A 19,154-nucleotide genomic window follows, 5' to 3' on the forward strand; every position below is an offset into this window, starting at 1 on the left:
TATTTAACCGGGGGGGGGACCGTCCCCCCTGCCAAACAGCTGGACTTCATTCTTTGGCCTCTCTGGGACGAGGAGCTCGGCACCTTTCGTGACGCCACTTCCTGTTGTGACGTCACTTCCGGTGACAGCGTCCCACCACTTCTTTTTTTACGACTTGTGCCCTGCAAGGGGGTGATTACACGTTGGATGATATAATGGAGGCATGGTAAAATCCTATACTACGCCTGATACGTAATCAACCCCAAAGTTGTCTGTTGCTGTAGGGCTATCTACAGTCCTGCCATATGACGTTCAAAACGAAAGAGACTTTACTTTGCACGTGGTCAGCTGTTCCTTAGCTTTGTCTCCCAGCATTGTTTTTGTGTCCTAACACAGAGTACGTATTTAGAGGCGTAGCTTAGTCAGTAGAATTCAGAGGGTGAGAGTCTGGGATTTCTCAGCCAGCACTGAAGTCTACCAAACAATAAAATGGCATATCGAGTAATGGGAGGGCTGCGGTGGAGGGGCAGGGGGTGATGGTGAAGGAGAGTTTTTGAGGAAACGGAAGTTTAAGTGGGGTCTTACAAATGTCAGTGGGCAGGTGGACATCTGAAAAACGTTGGAGATGAGAAATGTGTGAAGTGCCACTGTGTGCCTAGACTTTGTTTCGAACATACCTTGAAGGGCCAGAAGTCCTGCACTACACAACTAATACTTCTGTTTCAAGATGCTAGTAAGGTTGAATTGGCGCATTGCCGTGAAGAAGGCCCAACCCTGCAAAGGGCTAGTGTAGGAACGTTTAATGCAGCATGTCGACAGGACATTAGGTTGGTCATGTTAATGGTCGGTCCTCTCAACTCGCTTTCATTTGGAGGGTATCAAACAATCATTGTGCTCATATTTGACTTATAAACAAGTGAAATGCCTCCTACAGACTGGTATTATGACGTGCCATGAAATCTGTCCTCACGTTACGTTTTTGATAAGTTTCCTTAATTTCAGGGGGTACCCCTCATACCAGCCACGGGTTCTGCCTCCTTGAAGGGTCAAAAGGTTGAGTAATAAAAAGAGTGGAAAGGCATATAAGTCTCCAAGGTTGATGGGGAGCAGAAGAGAGCTAGAGCACACACAGAACATTGCCATACTAGGAAGATGTTTCCACCTCACAGATATGTTGCAGTATCATCATTACACCCGGCCCATGCCCTGAAAAGGCACAATGGAAACCGCACAGTTCGGGAAACTATTCTGTATCATATAAGAGACAGAGGCATGCAGCAGGTACTCAGGCCTGACGGGACCATCTAAAACCTGACTTTCAGCATTGATTAGGTGGGTGGGATAGCCCATAAACCCCCTATTAAGCAACCCCCTGTTATTGGGTTTTACTTATTTACAATACTGATGGCTATCAGGTTTGTGAACACCAAAGAGCACACATGGTCTCATGGCAGAAGGACAATAGCCCAATCCACTTGGCTAGCCTGGAAATATGTATTCACACGTCAGTTTTCTGGTTTTTAAGAGACTTCTTTATCTTTATTACATCACATTTGTATTTATTCATAAAGCTTTTGATATAGCACAAACTTAGCTACTTTGTGCAGTACCTTATGTAGAACATACTCACCACAGCAAGAAGATCTTGAATATGAGATGCTGTCTATAGAGCAGTGCGAGGACGTAGTTGGAACAGCTTAAAGAAACCAGAGTATGGAAAGCAGGGGGTGGAAATAGAACTAGGACAGTTCTAGGCATTAAACTACACAGTTACCGCACAGTTGTATTGTTTAAATGTTTGTTTTACTCATAGTTAGAATATAAGGCACAGAGATTTAATGATTTGCCCAACATCACTGTCCAATCCTGGTACTTGTGATAATGTGCATATGTAAAAACTATTGCGGACTCCCTGGCACCACACAGTCACAGCACAGTCCTCACAGTCCCATATGCTGTACATGATATTGTGTTAGACGAAATGCCAAAAAAAGTGGGGAAAAAGTCAAATAATATTACATTGACAAAGAGCATGTTGTTATTTAGATCCTGACTGGTGAGGATTGGAACTCTGTAATGTACGATGGAATCATGGCATATGGCGGCCCATCTTTTCCCGGAATGCTGGTCTGCATTTACTTCATCATCCTCTTCATCTGCGGAAACTGTATCCTTTGGTTTAGCTCTTTCTCGCTTTGCAGCTTGCTATAGTTATCTACCTTTAAATTAACAGCGATCTACTGTATGCTTAAGGTAATAGAAATAGATTGTATATGTTAGTTTGCATTAAGCTGTTCTGTGCTAGCTATGGGGTTTGTGCAATGGGAGGTCCCACTCATGATTAAATAGTGGTTCTTGGGCCTGCTCCCTGGCATAGCCAAGAAGAAACAGAGTAGGAAGTTTATGATCCTAGGTCTCTTATTAGCTAGAAAGGCATATCGCTATCACCTGGCTGAGTCCACGGCCACCCTTGCAGCAGGCGTGGCGGAGAGCTCTATTGGAAGGGGCGGGGGCAGAGGAAGAGCATATGAGAAAGTCGCGAAGGGATGACAGGGTAGCGGATGACTTGATCTCGCGGGGTGCCATGATACAGGCCTTAAGAGACCCTCCCAATGCCAGGCCGCCCATGAAGAGCACGCCTGACACCAACAGACAGCAGGCGACGAATGGATGGTGGTGTGCCAGAGAGGCGAGCAGGCCTGGAGTCTGGAATGGATGGGGGCTGACTAGCTGGGTCTGATTATGGACAGATTGAAGGTCAACTCAGAAAGCACCCTGAATGCGCTAGCCAGATGGACGGATGGGCGTACAGGGGTAGCGGAGGAGGGTGGTGGTGTGTTTCGGTTTAAGAAACTGTTCTTTTGCATTGCTACACAGTTTGTAGATACTACATCATGTTAGTGATATGCTAGTACACTGCATATGTTAAAGCTATGGCGGAATCCCATAGTCACAGCACAGTCCTCACAATCCTATATGCTGTACATGATATTGTGTTTGAAGAAATGCCCAAAAAAGTAAAACAAAAGCTATCCTGCTCGATGTTTCCAGTAAGGTATCAAATGCTTCAAAGGATAATGAGTTACTGTAGAGAGCTAATGTACCGAAAAGAGCGGTGAGTGTTCATACACTTAATACAGCAATGAGATGCAGAACATCTTGGGTAGTAGTATTCTTCTGCACACTGTCCCAGGCAAAAATGAGAGCTAATCTATAGTGAGTGTTGCAAATGTCTATCTTTTGGGTGGTGTACCCTTAGTTTTCTGTCGTGACTGTTTTTCTGGTTGTTTAATTCTGTGCACTTTATCACTGCTAACCAGTGATAAAGTGCCTGTGCTCCTCCTTTGCACATGATTAAATTGCCAACATCCTAATTGTCATATTTAACTTGTCTATAAGTCCCATGCATATGGTACAAAGGTGTCTCTACGGCCTGTACGTTAAATGTCACCATTGGACTCCAGCACGGATTGTGCAATCCACTATCTTGACAGGGTAAATATTACTGTAGACCTACCATTTGTAGCCTAGCTGTGCAGTTTTAAACTGTAAATTCAACCTACAAATACATTGAAAATTAAAAGAACCGTTGTTAAAGGAAAAAATATTTTAAAGGTAACATCAAAAATGACACCCTTGGATGAAGTTTAGGGTTAGTGAGGGTGTTTTGAGTTCATGGATAGGTGATGTTTAGGGGCGAAGAGGGGTTTATAAGGTTTTTAGGTTTCAGGGATGGGTGGAATATAGGGGTGGTGAGGGTTTTTTAGGGCTTAGGCATTAGTGTAGTTTAGGGTGGGGAGGGTTTTTTAGGGTTCACGAATGAGCTGAGTTTAGGGGAGCTGATGGGTTTTTAAGATTCAGGGATGGGTGGCATGTAGGGGTGTTGAGGATTTTTAGGTTTTGCCTGAGCCGGAGCATGGGCTGATCGGCGTGACATTTAGTGTGTGTATTTTCAAAGTGCTACCACACGCTTTGGCAGGCATAGAGCGTGCGGATACGCGCACAATGATGAGCAGAGGTGCCATATGGCTTTCCTCTTTCGTCATGGTGCGCGCATATCGCACCCCACTCGCCAGCCTGCTTTTGCTGTTGCGCGCATTCCTCGCGGCACCCTTTCCTTTTGCTTGCTCTCCTAAGTGCCTCACTTCGCCCCTCTTCCACCACAGCGCGTCCCTGCGATCGTGATCACTTTTGCTTTTACGGCCGCGCAGCCACGTTACTTTCACGACTGCGCGGCCAATGCTTGGTTTTGAAATTACCTTCAAGTTATCTTGCTGTTTTGTCAACGGACTGCAAGCGTGGCGGCTTAGCTGGACGTGGAATTACAAAAATGTTTCTTCTTTGCTGTTTTTTTGACATCAGACTTTTCTGGTATTGTTAGCTAAATAGCCCCAACGCAGTGCTTGTCAAACAAAGATTGTATCTCGCTGTTCTCAAATAAGAGCACATCGGGCCCTGCCACCGGCCTTTTCAGCGGCTCTTCCTTCTAGCCTCGGCATCTTTCACTTTTGCAGCAAAGGACTCACAAGGCTGATCATCGGCAAACGATCGAGATCTCTCCTCCATGCCCTAACCGTCAGCAGACTCCAACGCTGGAGTGCGCGCGCAGAGGAGGGAAGGATGGTGATCTTCCAGCAAAGGTCACATCCAGCTATGTGGTCGGTGGATTTTGCTTGCCTTGTTGCGCTCTTTCTCATGGGCGTTCTTCAGTGTTTCCAATAATATAAAATGTTTAATCTCTAATATATTATTTTTCCTAGATTTAATGATATGCTCTTCTTATTCCTAACCCCACTCCCGCTAAACGTTGTTCTCTGCAGTGCTTTGTCTACAAATTTCGTATATTTACTGCAGAGATTATTCTCATTTTCAGGACCCTAAAATACCAATTTGTTCTTAGGCACATCACACTTGGGTGCTGAGGACACAAAATATGTTGGACCTTAGCTGTCTACATGACTTTATGGTTGTGGGGAGGGCTTGCCCGTTTTGATTCGGGGTGGGTGTACCTCACATAAAAAGTTCCACCTTACTGTCTATTGCAGAGAATAATAGTTCCAGTCAAGCAAGACACCAGCTTCTGTAAGAATGTCAGTGTCATTACTGTTCACAAGCTCTTTATAAACTCTCCTTTGGAAAGTTCATCTACAGCAATTTTAATCTACGTATTAGCATTTTTATAGCGTGTACAAGACTCACAAGGTAACAAAACATTTTACAAAGATAATGAAACGATAAGACAGCATTTGGTACTAAATGCAAGGACAAAAAAGAAAAACAAGCATTGGCATTGCCAATAGGTCTCACCTATGGGACCTTGTAAGTGTTTAGCCATGCTACAGTTGGTGTTGTTGCACCAAGGATATTGTGCTGCATAACTAAATACTTATAAGGTCCCAAAAGCGAGACCTATTGACTACGCCAGTGCTTGTTTGTTTTTTGGTTATGTGGATGGGTGGAGTTTAGGGCTGATGAGTTTTAAAAATTTTATTGATGGGTAAAGAGTTTTGCGGTGGTGAAGTGTTTCTAGTGTTCGGTAATGGGTGGAGTTTGGGTGGCGTGGGGTTTTCAAGGTTCAGGAATAGGTGGAGTGTACGTGTAGAAAGAATTTTGAAGGTTCAGGGTTTTTTTTAGTGTTCAGGGATGAGTGGAGTATAGGGGTGGTGCGGAATTTTAAGGGTTCAGGGATGGGTGGGTTTTTAGGGTTCAGGAATGGGTGGAGTTAGAGGTTGTGAGGTGGTTTTCGTTTTAAAGATGGGTAGCGTTTGGAATAGAAAGGGCTTTAAGCGTTCACAGATTGGAGGAGTTTGTGGATCAGAGATGTATGTGATTTATGCATGGGGAAGCATTTTTAAGGAACAGAAATGGATGGTGTTTAGGGGTGGTGACTGATCAGTGAACTAAAAGCATCCAAAGTAATTGTTTGACAATGCAAAACATATAAGTCCAAAATAATGTCTCCTGACATGAAGGACTGAAATAAATACCTTGGACAAGCATGTTTCAGAAAGTAAGACCTGCAACCATTTCATTTACACTTAAAGAAAAATAAGTATGCAGAAGTCAATTTAGAGAAAAAAGGCTTTCTAATAATTGGTTTCTATGAAATGGTGAATACCATTCATCCCGAGAATTTCCATTAAACCGTTTAGATGAAATGGTTTCTCAGTAATGGTATTCCTGTGAAAACCTCCCAGACTAGGACAAAGACCTTAGGTGTGGGCAGATGTATCTGATCCTCTGGCAGGAAGACCATCTGGGCTGTGCCCAGGCTCATGATTAAATTCAAACAGACCGGTCACTGGCAAATGTTAGCTGATAGCTGGGTGTTAGAAATGGGGTCTCTAGTTGGCAGAGGTATGCACCCTGCCGGGGCTTAACTTAAGAAGCAATGTGTAAAGTATTTGTGTAACACTTAAATTACAGTAACTAAAAAAAAACACCACTAAAAGCCTCCGCACAGGTTTAGAAACATAGAGAATATTTATCTGATTAAAACAAGACCCAAACAACAAAAGTCCAATCAGTAGATGTCCAGATATGCATTTTTAAAGTTTAATTGTGAAACAGGTAATCAGAAGCCACTAGCAGTCAAAAGGTTACTTGAGTTCACGAGGGGCTGGTGCAAAGTCAAATTTCAGACGAACACGACAGGCCGTCTACAAGACCCGGACAGGTCCTGCTGAAGAAATACCTGGGATGAAGATTTTGTTGACGTCAGGAGTCTACTACATCGTCGTTCAGTTGTGCAGAGAGGGTCTCGCGTTGCTGTCAGCTTTGTTGAAGTTAATGCAAAGCTTCGTCCTAGAACAGCCACTGCGCCGCTGCTGAGCCACACAGGCTGTGGGTTCTTCATCCGCGACCAGTCTCTGCTCGGCGTCGAAGGGCGATACCGCAGAAATTCTCATGCAGTCGGGGCAACGCATCGGTTTTTGCAGAAATCAACTGTAGAACTCACTTCTGAAACCCAGGATTGGAGGGGCACCTCAGACAAGAGTAGGACTCACAGATGGCAGAGTCCAACAGTACAAGCAAGATTGTAGGAAGTATTTTGTGTCCCTGAAACTTCAGCAAACAGGAGGCAAGCCAGCAAGCTCTTGGAGGCACTCTGGGTGCAAGTGAGACGGGTCCGTTCTCAGTAGGGCAGGGATCAGCAGGCAGCAGGGCGGTTCAGCAAAACAGAGAAGCAGTTCCTCAGAACATTAGTCACAGCAAAGTGGCAATCCTTTCCGCATAGCAGTCTTTACTCCAACAGAGTTCTTCCCAGGTTCAGTAGTGTACTGATTCAGTAGGGCCAGAGCCCCAGTACTTATACTCACAAGTGTAGGATGTGACTTTAAATAACTCTCTGAAGTGAACAAGGATCCCTTTCAGCCCTGACTACCATTAGGGGGCAAATCAGCCCTTTGTGTGAGGGCAGGACACAACCTATTCAGATATAAATGTAAGCCACCTCTCCCCTTCCTGCCTAGGAAGGCTATCAGTATGCAGATGAATCTCCTGTCACACTCTGCCCTTCTTGTGTTGTGGCTGTCTAGAAGGAATGCACAAAGTGTAGCTGTTACCCAGCTCTGATGTGTGTTGGAGACAGACTGCAAGGCACACAGAGCAGGAAGAGCAGAGAAATGTCCACTTTCTAAAAAATGGCATTTCTAAAATGGTAATGTCAAATCCAACTTTACCATTAAAGAGGATTTAGCACCACAATTCTAAAGATATTAAACACGAAGTAGCTACTCTCCTTCAATCAGGAAGTGCAGCTCAAAAGGTATTTTAAGGAATCCCCAATGCTAGTCTATAAAAGGAGTTGGCCTCACAGCAGTGAAAAACAAATGTAGCTGTTTGTCACTGCCAGGACATTTATGTGTATTAAAAGGGGAGTTTAAGGCTTGGCAAGTGGTTTTAAATGCCAAGTCGACGTGGCAGTATCCTGCACACTCAGGCCCTATGTGGGTGGCACAACCAGTGTTGCATACCCCCTAGTAGTAGTTAAATTGCAGGCCCTGGGTAAATAGTGTACCACTTTACAAGGGATTTACAGGTAGGCTAAATGTATTAATAAGGTGTACACTAATGTCAACAGGTCTAGGGTAGAAGCACATGCACTTTAGCACTGCTCAGAAGGGTTAAAGTGCTCAGAGACCTAAAGCCAACAAAGATACAGCTAAACGTTGAGGTAAGCAAGCAAACAGTTGGGGAAGACCACCCTAAGGATGACAGGTCCCACACTAAGCATGGCGTTCCTTTCTTCTCCAAGTCAGGCAGGAACCAGTAAGGATCTGCCCTAGAACTGGTTTAGAGTGACCACAGAGGAGAGGTTGCTCATTTTCTTAGTCACACCTCTGGGGTGGGCGCTCAAGCTCTGCACAAGGTGAGAAGCCTTTCACCATCTTGGATTTAAAGAGGGGCAACATGGGATTGTGTGCAGCAGGCGACCAGGAAATACTGCTGAAGCGGGTAGGGTTACCTTCCAGTTCTATTGGGTGAGGAGTGGTCAGGACTTCCCCCCACTCAGATTGGTGCCAGGCATAAATGTTGCCTCCCTAGTGCCCTACTCAAATCACTTTCTGGACATGTAGAAGAGGAGTGGGCCTGCTGACTGTAACTTGTGAAGAACCTACAAGACTGAACCTGCTCTCTCTCCCTTGTGTAACCAATTTAAAGAAGTGCACTCTAAGGGTAATAAGACTGATCTCCTGTTCAAGCTACAAGGACACAACAACCTACAAGAGGCCTTTTTCTGCAACTCCCATCTGACCAGTACCAACTAGTCCTGCACTGGACCCTGCTGCTGGCCTTTGCTGGAGTGAGCCTTGACCCCCCAAGTGTTTTCCCCCAGGTCTTGGACCTGTGACGGGTGCGAACGTATACTCCTTGTAATATGTCCTGAAACATGGGGCTTAGAAACATTTTGACTTAAAAGACCTCACTGGAACCAACCAACAAAGCCAAACCGACAAATGTGTATTACTGCTGGGCCAAAGATCAGCAGCGGCTTCTCCAATATGGTGGAGGAGCAACGCCCCCTCCCCCACCTCCTGCCAGCACTTTAAAAAATGTAAAAATAAAAAGAGAATAAAACAGGTTTAAAATCTGTTTTATTATTGGTTTATTTAGCTTGGGCAGAGCTTAGGACAGGCCAGGGTTATTATCGGCTGGAAGGGAGTGGTGGGCTCTACCTACACTGCGCATGTGGCGGTCTTAGGTCGGCCAAAAACCACATGCACCATAACTCCTCTCCAACCCCAGCTGCTTTGCTGGGGTTAAAGAGAGCAGGCACAAACTTCCAGTCTGTCATGGAGTGCACATTATCAGCGCTCAGGCCAATCCTGAAGCTGCCCTCGTGTGAGAGAAACTTCAGGATTGGCCGCAGGGCAGACTGGGAGCCTGAGCTTGCCTGCAGCTGCAGAGAGGAGCAGAAGAGTAAGACGCCATGCTGGAGGGCAGCAGGTAAGTTTTCTTTTTTCTTTTTTTCTATTTGTTGCCCCCCTCCCTCATCCTCCCCGCCTCTTTTGTAAAGTTTTTTTAATATCCGTTGTCTCCCGTTACACCCCCTCCCTGGCTCCGTCCTGCCTCTTTTTCCAAATACCAGCCGCTCCTGCCAAAGATCCAGGTTGCTCCGGCTCTGAGCTTTTCCAAAGCAGCAAATCTGGTTCTTCTGGACCTCGAAGGGAAAGTATTCAGTCTCATGGCTACAGCCTGCAGCCTTGCCCCACTGAAAGAATCTGAGCTACATAAATGTGACTAAGTCTGAATGTAGAAAGTGACGCAGGCACCAAAGGAATCTGTCTGGCAGCAGACGTTCTCTGAGTGCAAAATTCTAATTTGTCCCGCTCTGCATTTTCCTGCCAAAAGTTAATTTCTTCACTGAGACCGCGTCAGGTGGCTATCTGAGGACATGGAGCCCTCTTCGGGCACAGCCTCCTGCCTCCCCACTGAAGATTTGTGACTTAAATTTCAGAGACTAAGTCCCAAGGTAAAAGCTTTGACCAGGTCAGACCTGGTATCTGTATCCAACCCGCACTCCATCGCAGTCGGCCTTAACTTGTGCCTAGGTCCCAGGCCAGCACAAAAAGATGGAAGTGGTTAGCACTTCATGTTTTTGGGGCTATTTTGATATTTAAACTTTTAAAATTCATAACTCCAATTTCCCTTTTTCGTATTTTTGTTATTTGTTTGTCATTTTATTTATTACAATTTTACTCAATTGTTTCTGAATTGGTTTGGGATTTTTCTTGTGTTTTGAATGTATTACTGTTTTGGTACTGCATAAATACTTTACACACTCCCACAAAGCTAAGCCTGTCCGCACTGTACTGTAGCTACCAGGGGATTCAGCTCATGTTTACTCAGATGACTTGAGTGGTTCACTCTGATAAGGGATATGGTTATTACTTGAGGTGGTTACTCCCCCACTTATCTAATACACCCTTACAGCGAGCTTGTTTGCAGAGAAGGATCTAGGCTGCCTTCTTCTCTCCCCTCTTATCCTATCCAGTTTTCCTTCATGAACCTACATAAAAAGATATCCTGCTGAATGTCTTCTTGGCCATTGCGGTGGACAACCTGGCTGATGCAGAAAGCTTGACATCGGCACAGAAAGAAGAGGAGGAAGAAAAGGAGAGGAAGAAATTGGCCAGGTATTCCTCTGTCTTCTGTTGTTTTAAATAATATAATCGATGATTTTTGGCGATGATCAATTCATATTAACCTAAGTGAAGTTTATATGGTTCACATGGCAAGGTGAGAGCAACGTAAGAGTAGACCAGACTCCGAAATTTTGCAGAAATTAGGAATATGAATACACAGTGTCTTGTGAACTGAGATGTTATACATCACAGCGATCTGCCTCAAAGATCAGTTCTATACGAGACTACAGACCTGATCTAAAACACATTATCACAGTCAATTTTTAAAGAAATCTACAACTCTACTGTTCTTTATTATAATAATGGTTTTGTTAAAACATCTCTCTATCTCTCTCCGGTGACAGTAATATGGCTGACCTGCCTCTCCAGCAGCATTAGAAATAGCAGTGGGCTCCAAATGAGACCCAAGTTTACATTTTGGTGCTGCTTTTTCTCTCTCTCTCAGTCACTACTCGGGGAGCTCAGCCCTGGTACTGATTGACATCTTAAAGTACCACCTAATCACTTTTAGTTTGCCACCAAAGAAACACGGAAATTGGAGCTAAAGAGAATCCTAGCACAGAAAGCTGCGATTGTGGTTGAACACTACTTAGAGGCTACAGTCCCTAGCAGACGTGAAGCTTAATATAGCTACATATAAAAAATTCATGCATTGAAAATAGAAAGCTCTTCGGGCAGATCTGTAGCCATGATCTCGAGATTGCGAGACTACATTAGTCATCAGTTATTAAAAGGATTTTAATTACAAAAGCCACCCTGATACACAAATACATCTGGCCATCTACCCCAATACTTTCAAAAGGATAAATTCAATGCATGCTTTGTTGGACATTCCGCTCCTCCATGAAACCTACGATGTTTTCTTGGCTGTCCCAAAGTTTAAGAGATTTATTAAAGGGGTAGATCCTTCTCTGTTTTGAGTACTACAATCAATTATTCATTGATTTCAAGTTGGAATCAAACCTGTTAGCATTTAGAAAGAGACTTAAGAAAACACTGCAGCGAGCCTGATCTTTGGCGTAAAAACAGATGAATCAGTTCTGTCCACCATCCCCAGACACCTCAGTTCGCGTCATTAAAACAGACAGAGGTAATTTATACCCTGGAGAAGAGGATGGTTCTCCTGTCTGCCAACAGAGCCCTAATTAGACTCCTCTGCCTTTCTGGTGAAGATCTCTGTGCTGTGAATGGAGCCTGAGCGTCTCCCTTAAGAGCGCTCTAGGTTGGCCAAGCATGCACAATGTTTAAAGTTCCCACTTGGAAAACTTTTCACTTTAGAGAAAACAAACGGGAGTTCCTTTCCTGTAAACAAAAAATTAATGGTTTGAAAGACAAGAGAATTTTCTCCCTGCATATGGGGCAAAATCTAAATTTTCCCTGCCTACGTACACCATGTATTGTATAGAGGACACAGGCAGGGAAATTCAGGCTTGCTTGCCACCGCTCAAGGGGTGGGGCTACCGTCACTGTGACTTGGCGGCGCATTGGCAGATCGTCCACCAGGTTAGGCTCCGCTGGTGTAAACACCGCATCCCCCCGCCCCCCGAGTGGTAGAACCGCGGGTTTAGTGGAGCAGGTGCACTTTTGATTTATAGCTGTGCTTCCTCTTCATCAAACTTGAAATGAATTATTTTCAAGATTTACTCCTCCTTCATAAATGCATCAGAGGCATAGACTCAAACAAAATTGCACACATCCCCCCAACTCACAACTTATGTTGAGTAGATGGGCAATTCTATCTCATGCCATCTAATTTCCAGTACAAGTTCCCCATAACACATGGCAAATCTGTCAACTTGTGAAAAATGCCCACCACATGAGGAGGTGGTGCAGCTTCGAAGGATCAGGCCTTTGTGCTAAGCGCATCCAGAGGCAGTTTAAATTCATTGCCACACTGCTCCAACACCAAAAAAAACCTTCTAAGGATGCTGCCAATATTCTGTGGTGGTTTCACAGCCCATAATGAACATTAGCTGCACAGAGCTTTCAAACAGTTAGTTGGTCATCTGCTCTTTGCAGGGCTTTCCAGCTAACTGTGTGTGCACACTTGGGAAATTGGCTCCTTACCAGGTTACAGCGTGACACTCAGTGGTACCTTGTGAGTTAGAAGGTATGACTTGGGGCTTTGACACCTATCAAGGGGAACAACTTGTCAAAGCAAGTCAAAACTAAAAATTCAACTGTTTTAATCCCCTGGACTCTCCATTTATTCCATTTGAACTTCTGTCTTGACATTGACCCTTTCTGTGGGCAGACATGGGCAATGTGATGAAGACCAGCCAAATTACAGCCTGGTCTATGTAACCAAGGTCAGATGTCACCACCTTTTATGTTGCTTATTACGTTTCATTCGGACACAGTGAATGAAACCACAACTGGCCAACTATGACACTAGATAATGACTAGATGATCAAAAGCCTGAACACGGTAACAACAGTCAGACCCAGCAAAATGAATGCCACCTTCTTTACCTCACTAATGCCAATTAGACATGTTCAATAAAATGATCTGCCCACTCTGCCACTACTGCACTAGAACTATGAGCAGGCCCACATGCATGCCAGTTCTATACTCTATCACCTAGAAGCAATTACATTTTTCAGTGAATGACATACCAGCAAAAATAAACATACTATTATTAAGAGAATTGTTTGTGCTTGGAATTCAAGGGAGGACTTGCACGATTAGATTGGTGCTTTGGTATCGATTTTTGTTTTAGAGCTATGTAAATACAACATAGACATAGAAAGTGAATTGCTATAAAGAACAGTGTATCTTCCTCCTAGTACACTATCATTTCCTAAACTTGTAAGCAGATTCCTACTATTTGCTGCAAAGTACTCGGAGAGGATCACTGGTTTCATCTGCTGACGAAAACAGCTACTTCTGCGAGTTAAAGGCAGAAGTTTTCTTTAAAACATAGCTCATGTGATATGCTGATGGAGGAAGAATAAGTGTCTAGAGCCAAACTGATTTGCCATTTGTGCACGCTTGCAGCCCAGCTTCTTCATAGCAGTGAGATTCATTTTTCTCTAAGTGTGCATGTTTTTAGGACGGCGAGCCCGGAGAAGAAGCAAGACCTGAAACAACTTCCTGCGCTGGTGGAGGAGGAGGTGAAGGAGGAGAAGATAGAGCTGAAATCCATCACAGCAGATGGGGAATCCCCACCCGCCACCAAGGTAAGCAGGCTGGGCATTGGGTAAGAGGCTGAGAGCCAGGGAATTCAAGAGCTGCTCAGTCACAGGTCTGTGCTTATTTCTTGTTCTTCCAGATCAACGTGGACGATTATCCAGCCAATGAGAATGACGAGAAGAACCCCTATCCCTGCACCAATGAGATTATAGGTACCAACCCCGCTTGCTGTTCCAACTTCAGTAGTACTAAGCAAAGCTCCTTGAGTCCGTTTTTTCATGCGGTAGGCTCAAGCCCCCCGGCCCTTTATGCTTTATCTGTAGTGTTGTCTCAATTCCTTGGCCCTGTGCTGCAGTTTTACACTCTGCAATAAACTCCACCAGCCCTGGACTTGAACACTGCACACCTATATGCTGGTTTCTTTATGTGGTGTACATGTAAAACCCCCAAAAAGGCAATTACAATAAGTAGTACTAGAATGAAAGAGTGTCTTGAAGCAGCAATGCAATGGCAGAAGTAAAACAGGGAAATGTCCCTTAGCACTACCTCTGAAAGGATGATGGAGGTGGGAAAGGGGAACTGGCAAGCTTGAGAGTACATACCTGACCTTGATTTATAAGCTACAGTTATTTCATCATCAAGAGTAAATATTGCACCCTCCTCGTTGTGGAAAGCCCCTCTCACTGTCCATTTATGCTGATAGTTCGAATGCTTCCTACTCTCACGAACATGCAATCCCCACCGCTCGAGCACGGAAAACTACAGAAAGATTAAGGTTTCAGCTTTCATTTTGAAAAGATGAATTCAGGCACTGATTGTCAAGAACCCTAGCAAGGACTGGTGGCAGGGTAGAAGAAGCTAAAGAGATAATATATATTTTTTTACATACTTACTCATGCGGTTTTCCTTAATTCTTCTGGCGTTAGTGCGAGCCAGGGCACCTCATGGGTACCCAGTCAACCTCCTTTTGAAAATCCCGACGCTGCTCTTGTGCTGCAGATGAGCAGCATGAGGGCAGTGCCAGGACTGACTGGAGCTGGCTGCCTCGATGCTCCAGCAGGCAGATGCCTGTACCTGCTCTGCACCCAGATCAGGTTTACCCTGCGCATATCAGGCTGGCCGTCGTAAGAAGGCCGGCCAAAGTGACTTGCGCAGTGTAAACTGGTGGAGTAAACACCACTCCCTGTTTGCCAGTCAGCAGCAATGCCCGTTCCCCCAAACCCTGCTCGGTCTGGCAGCAGTGAAAAATAAAACAGTAATTCATTTTATTACCCTTTTATTTTGTACGTTTGCTGCACTGGCAGCAGGGGGGTAACGCACCTCTGCCCTAATGGGGAAACGCTGTCCAAAGCACTCTTAAGTAAAAACAGACATATTTTAGTGGTTCCCTAGTCGTAATACAACAGATTCACACAGATATCACACAGGCTGCCTGATACATTGAGCCAGCTTGAATGACTACAATTATGCAGAGGATTTGAGATAATTTGCTTTGTTCTCCCTATATTACTTTACACAAGTTTTTACTTTAATGCTATTTTCATCTCCAGAGGTGTGTGTAAAAGCTATGGGTCCATATGTATCAAAAAGTCATTTTTCAATTCTCAAATAGCGATTTTTTTCGAGTCTTTATTTGAGAATCGCAAAATGCTATGTAGGTAGGATTAGCAAATAATTTTGCAAATCCTACATATTCCTTAATTGAGAATCATAAATTGTGATTCGCAATTAAGGAATACCTCCCCATTCATGCCTATGGCCCAAAAGGCCCATAGGAATGAATGGGGAGATATTCGCAATTTGCGATTCTCAATTAGAGAATCGCAAATTGCGAATGCAAATTCAAGGGTGCCAGGGTGCCAAAAGGACACCCTGTTGCACCCCTGAAATGTACATGTGTGCGCATGTGGCACACATACATGCCCTAAGGGCATGTATATGTGCCACATGGCACTTTGAAAAATGCAAAAAAGTGCATTTTTCAAAGAAATCGCAAATTACCACCAACTTCAAGTTGGTGGTAATTTGCAATTCCTTATGGCCAAATTGCACATTTTCTGTGCCTCTTACATTGCATTTAAGGAATCTTAATTTACGATTCCTTAAATGCAATCGCAAAATAGAGAATCGCTATTTTGCGATTCCTTATTTTGCGAGGCTTTTACATCCCACTTACCTGAATTGCGATCGCAAACGCCGAAATTCTGCGAATTTCAGCGTTTGCGAACAAAATTTTGTTTCATACATATGACCCAATGTCTCTTATAAGGCTTCACCAAAGATCTTAGAAATGTGGGTCTTGGAGAAAAAAAATATTCAATTGGATGAACTCTTTCAAAAAGAGAGATAGCGTGCATTGTTCTGTGGTCAATACACACCTTGGAATTAGCAACAAGACCTAAGAATACAAAAGTTCTACAGGGCAGTCACTCGAATTTATGAGGTTTCCATAAGTACTCATTGTATTGAGGGCCTTGAACAATTAAACATTTTTTGTAGGGCTGAGCCATATGCACTACACGGATTACAAAAGCAATAAGTCACTTAAGCACAAAAGTTACCCGAAACTGAGTCTCCGAAACAGAGTTCCAATGTCGCAAAATGATTCACTCGCAGGGTACTAAGGAGCTTACCTCGCTCCATACTCACCAAATTGGTGATCTAGAAACTCAGCCGCACTCAGTGGCTGCCCCTATCAACTAATCACTTGGCAAGGTTCTTCTTTTGACTCATACCTGGTATGATTCCAGGTCTTCTTAAATAATGTCTCACATGATGATAGTCTATTGAAACCTCGCAGAATCTGAGCTTTAACAAGAGTCTGAGCAGGACCTTAGGACAAAGCGAATTTTGAATACCAGTAGATTGCAAGTTTTTAGGCTTGACTGGTGGACTTTTATCTAAAACACACATGACAGCCCAAACACGGGACTAGAAACCAGATTGTTCAGATCAGCCAAGCAGAAAAGAGAGATGACATCAGGAGCAGAGACAGCTTACAAAAGGGTTTCCAAACACTTAGGTTCCTTTCGTTAAGCAGCATACAGCATGTAACAGATTACAGTAATGTTATGACACTTGTTAAAAGTTAAACTGTAGTTTGCTAAGAGGAGTCCCTCAGTCAGCACTGAGCTCTGAAGAACATCGAGTTCTGACACAATGAGAGGAGATGCTTTTCATTTCAGGGACCCGGCACCCTGAATTTTCTCACTAGGGACACTGGACTCTCCCTTTTTGCTATTTTTCAGGACGCAGGTTAAATGTTGTCTCTTTCAAAAAACAGTCCAAGGAGTACCAAGCCTTTGGAGACTCAATCATTTGACTCCAGTTTTGATTGTGATGACCAACCACCATGCTGAGATTCACATGAGTTATTAAACATAGTTCTCTTAATAGACCTAAAAGCCTGTTCAACTCTTACTGGATGGAACTCTTAATTACTCTAGAAACGACTGTCCTTTCACAGGTGAAGAGGAAGAAGAAGAGCCCGAGATGCCTGTTGGCCCACGACCAAGGCCCCTGTCGGAACTTCACCTGAAAGAGAAAGCTGTCCCAATGCCCGAAGCTAGTGCTTTCTTCATCTTCCGCCCTACCAACAGGTAAGATTGTTGGAGCTGCTAATGTTTGGTTGAGTTTGGTCATTGCTAGTAGGCAGATATGGTGTATCCTTGTTTCACAAGGTCCTTTTAGTTTGCCACTATTGACACTATGAAAGCATATAACGTTATATAGTTAACAATAGTTTATATAAAGCAAAAGTGGTGTGGACAGCACTGGGTTTCAATTCCAAATGTTGTGAATCACAGTCTCAATGTAAGTCATAATCACAGTCATAGGATTCTCTAGAGCACAACATATCACTGGAGGGTCTCAAAGCGCTTTCCTAAACCCTCAGAAACGTGAAGGGAAAGAAGGCAAAAAGAGTGCCAGAGAAGGAAGAACAGATTAGAACAACCAGGTTTTTAGATATTTACTAAATAATCTGTGATGAGTTTTCATGCATAACTGTAGCGGAAGAGAGTTCCACAGAGAGGGGGCAAGATAAGAAAAAGATCTGCCACCAGTCCTAATGGTACAAATCGTAAGAGGAGTAAGAAGATACTTGCTGGAGGAACTTAGAGTTCTGGTAGGTTGAGTTTTTTAGCAATGTTAGATGGTCTGGTCACATGCATAGTCTTGTGGACCATGCAACCAATGGAGACCTCTCAGACTTAGTGCCAACGGGGTCCGAGACGGTAGGTTTAGTACAAGTCTTGCGGCTGTATTTTGTAACACCTGTAGTTTGGTGAGCAGCTCTTCATTGATGGAGGCCATCATGGGGTTTCCATAATCAAGCCGGCTGATGATGAGGCCCTTGACTAGCAGCATCCACGTTTCAACTGGGATCCACAGCAAGATCGTACAAAGGCTACGCATGAGTCCATAGCAGACTCCTGACACATGATTAATATGGTCTGCTATGGAGAGGTTGTTATCAATCAGCACCCCTAGGTTACGGACTACTGATTTGAGAGATGGGCAAGGGCCAAGATTGGGGGGGCCACCCGTCATTGGACCACAAAGTTTGTGCTTACCCAAAATGGATAATCTCAGTTTTATTGGCATTAAGTTGCAGGTGATTACTCTGCATCCAGATGTTGATATTGGTCATGCAGTTCATAAAGCGGAGTTTGGTGTCCATAATGTCAGGGCTAAGGGTGATCAGTAATTGCGTGTTGTCAGCATAAAACAAGGGATCAAAACCATGCAATCTAATCACTCTGGCTAGAGGTGCCACATATAGATTAAAGAGCGGGGGGCTCAAGATGGAACCCTGGGTAACTCCCTTTTCTATCACATGACTACAAGAGACAAAGGGACCCATGTGTATCCTAGAAGACCGGTCAGCCAAATAACTGCTAAGCGAATTCAAGGCCATGTCCCTGACTCCCATCGACGATTCACAAGCGTTCGGTGGGAGATGGAGTCAAAAGCGGCCGATAGGTCGAATAGGACCAACATGGCTGATTGGCTCAAGTCTAGAGCAAATCTGATGATGTCAACTACCTCTATCAATGTAGTTTCCGTAATATGGGCCGCTCAGAATCCAGATTAGGATAAATCCAGCAGTTTATTACTCTCTAGGAAGGCTGGGAGTTGTCTGTTGATTAGTACCTCCAGGACTTTCCCAAAAAACGGGCGAAGGGAAATGGGCCTGTAGCTGTTAGGTTCATTGAGGTCCAGAGTGGGCTTTTTAAAGATAGGTTTGACCATGGCCGTTTCCATTTTGTGGGAACAGTTGAATTGTAAAGATCAATGAGACCTGTAAAAAAGAGCTGGTCCGATAATGAACAAAATGTGAGGAGAGACTGAATCGGCAGGTAAGCCAGATGTGATCTTAGCAAGGCAGTACTT

General features: G+C 44.1%; 1 protein-coding gene across 2 annotated transcripts in view; it reads left to right on the plus strand.

Annotated features, from left to right (window-relative positions):
- The window catches only part of CACNA1C (calcium voltage-gated channel subunit alpha1 C), a 1,657,037-nt gene that overhangs the window by 1,024,094 nt on the left and 613,789 nt on the right, over window positions 1-19,154 (plus strand). The window contains exons 15-19 of one of the 2 annotated variants that reach the window (XM_086952879.1): window positions 2,026-2,146; window positions 10,505-10,619; window positions 13,681-13,807; window positions 13,900-13,972; window positions 17,227-17,359. In XM_086952879.1, the coding sequence (XP_086809005.1) occupies window positions 2,026-2,146; window positions 10,505-10,619; window positions 13,681-13,807; window positions 13,900-13,972; window positions 17,227-17,359 (569 nt within the window). Of the gene's footprint in view, window positions 1-2,025; window positions 2,147-10,504; window positions 10,620-13,665; window positions 13,808-13,899; window positions 13,973-17,226; window positions 17,360-19,154 lie in introns of both variants that reach the window. The other variant, XM_086952878.1, reaches the window with a different exon arrangement.

This window comes from Lissotriton vulgaris, chromosome 1_2 (genome assembly GCF_964263255.1).
Source record: "Lissotriton vulgaris chromosome 1_2, aLisVul1.2, whole genome shotgun sequence".
NCBI classification, from domain to species: domain Eukaryota; kingdom Metazoa; phylum Chordata; class Amphibia; order Caudata; family Salamandridae; genus Lissotriton; species Lissotriton vulgaris.